General features: G+C 33.1%; 1 protein-coding gene across 1 annotated transcript; it reads right to left on the reverse strand.

Annotated features, from left to right (window-relative positions):
• Window positions 1-750: 750 nt before the first annotated feature.
• Window positions 751-1,872, reverse strand: LOC149547552 (F-box protein At2g02240-like). The gene is made up of 3 exons (XM_089791697.1): window positions 1,660-1,872; window positions 1,460-1,575; window positions 751-1,355 (listed from the first exon to the last, which is right to left on the reverse strand). The coding sequence occupies exons 1-3, from the start codon at window positions 1,816-1,818 to the stop codon at window positions 950-952; spliced, it is 681 nt and encodes a 226-aa protein (XP_089647823.1). The 5' UTR covers window positions 1,819-1,872; the 3' UTR covers window positions 751-949.
• Window positions 1,873-2,239: the final 367 nt, after the last annotated feature.

Here is a 2,239-nt window from a genome sequence, read left to right on the forward strand (position 1 = left end):
ACTATATTAATTAATGTTATTTTCCTATTATATTCTATAAATTTAATTGTTCTAAATTTTAAAAAAAAATTAGTACGAATTAAAATATCAAAATAGGTAACCAACTTTATAATGATATAAAAGGAACACATGAACTTTATATGTGTCAACCATTAGTGTCATGATCATTGCCTTTAAATTTGTAATAGGAATAGTGAAAGCAATTTGCCAATTACTATGTAATTTTTTTTTGATGAATTGAAACTAATCATTTTACATATTTAGGTTAAATTTCTAACAAAAAAAAAAAAATGATAATTGGCTGAAAATAAGTATTATTAATAACTGATTAACAAAAATGATTACAACTGACCTATAGTTAAAAATATTATATATCAATATAAAAACTATTTGTAATTGTTATTTTAAAAAAAGAATTGACCATATTAATTTAAATGTATTTGGTAAAGAAAAGATATAGAATTATAAGAGAGTCAAATCTAAAATAAAATAATAAGGCCATGAGGGTAAGTGAAAAAACAGTAAAGCAAAGCTTAAAATTATATTTTATAAAAATCTTATATCTCATAGTGCTTAGCCTAAGAACAAGTACTAATAAGAAAAAATATCTAAAATTGATATCACCATAAATATTCAATCCAAAATCTTTGACTAGGAACGTAATCCCATAATCATAATGACGGGATACAATACAGAACAGCGAAAGCAGAGTTGACATCAAAGGTAAAAATTCACAGAAACAAATCAAAATTTCATAAATTATATGCCTCAATTATCAATACGAAGTATCATAGAACATGTAAAATGTCAAAGGCAAAGCTCAAAGCTGAGCGACAGAATGAAATACAGTACACATAAGGCCCGTTCTTGTATATGTATGCATATATAGGATGAGAGTCTAACTTACTCGGGCATCAGATATAACATATTAAACATAGCGAGGCATTTGCTAGTCTATAGGTGTAATCTGTACTCCATCAATGGTTATGCCTCTCTTATGGAAACTGCGGTCTGTATTTTTCATACAGACTTCAATCTCCATTTCGCCGTTCCCATTCGTAGTAAATCGGCCCAGAACAAACTCTGTCCACCCTCTTTCAAAGTTTCTTCGTTCTGGCTTAGTACCCGCAACTGGCTTCTCCCAATCACCCAAATATATGGACGACAGTTGGGAGTTCTTGCCACTTGGTGTAAGTGAGAATTGAAACGGTGTTGGACAACTCTTCATGATGCTTTTATCTACCTTTAAAACAAACGACACGCTGTACATCGTGTTGGGAGACAAGATCGTGCTTTCGATGTTTTGCCATACTTCAAACCACTCCACATCTTTTGCCTCTGCCGCTACATCGAATCTAGATTGTTTAAAAAAAGTTATGAAGTATATATGCCAACAGATAATATGACTTGTTTGGATTGCAAAAGAAAAACATAAATACCCTAGGTCTAACCAACCTACCCGGAGTCTTTTGCAACCCATTGCCAGAAGCGACTGTCTAAAACCCCATTGATGTCCAAAGCTTTTGCAGACACCATGAGAATTACTTTGTCGGTACTATAATTCAACGAAACCCTCTGTATTGCTCGCACATAGAAAGTTATTTCAGAGATAGTAACAGAGAAGAAGATAAGCATACAGATATTAAATACTACATTTACCTGTGTTCCGCCTTCTATATAAAGTCCTTTGTATATCTTGTAGTAAATTTCTCTGTATGAACGGAAGTTCATGGGGGTGCCGGCCTTGGCAAGGATTTCATTGTACTTGGGAGGAAGATAGCTAGACCACCACTTATCAGGAAAATCAGAAAAATTCATTATTTCGCTCGTTATTTTACCAGAAGGGATTCTTCTTATTCTCTGCACCGTATTGAAACATTTGCTTAGTGTCCAGGCACTATTTGTAGCTTTACCGAGCCCCAGACAGAAGGGACCGACTTTATTTTTGTTCCTCCTTATCAAGTGGAATAATGGCATCCTCGATATTTCATCTTCACAAGCATCGAATTTTAAGGAGGTTCTTTTCAATTTTGAATGCAATCTATCCTACCGTGTTGCATTGTAATGATGGTCAATTTCGGAATCCAATATGTGAGTAAGCACATAGAAAAAGTTGAATGGATATAACATGGTGGAAAGACATACATATATTAAAGAAGGAATGATTTGAACATACGGTAAGGCATCAGAACTAATGAACATCTAGATACTTGGCTGTCAATATTCTAAATGGAATCGA

This window comes from Cupressus sempervirens, chromosome 7 (assembly GCF_028749045.1).
Source record: "Cupressus sempervirens isolate cs-2001-9-10 chromosome 7, ASM2874904v1, whole genome shotgun sequence".
In the NCBI taxonomy this organism is placed as follows: Eukaryota; Viridiplantae; Streptophyta; class Pinopsida; order Cupressales; family Cupressaceae; genus Cupressus; species Cupressus sempervirens.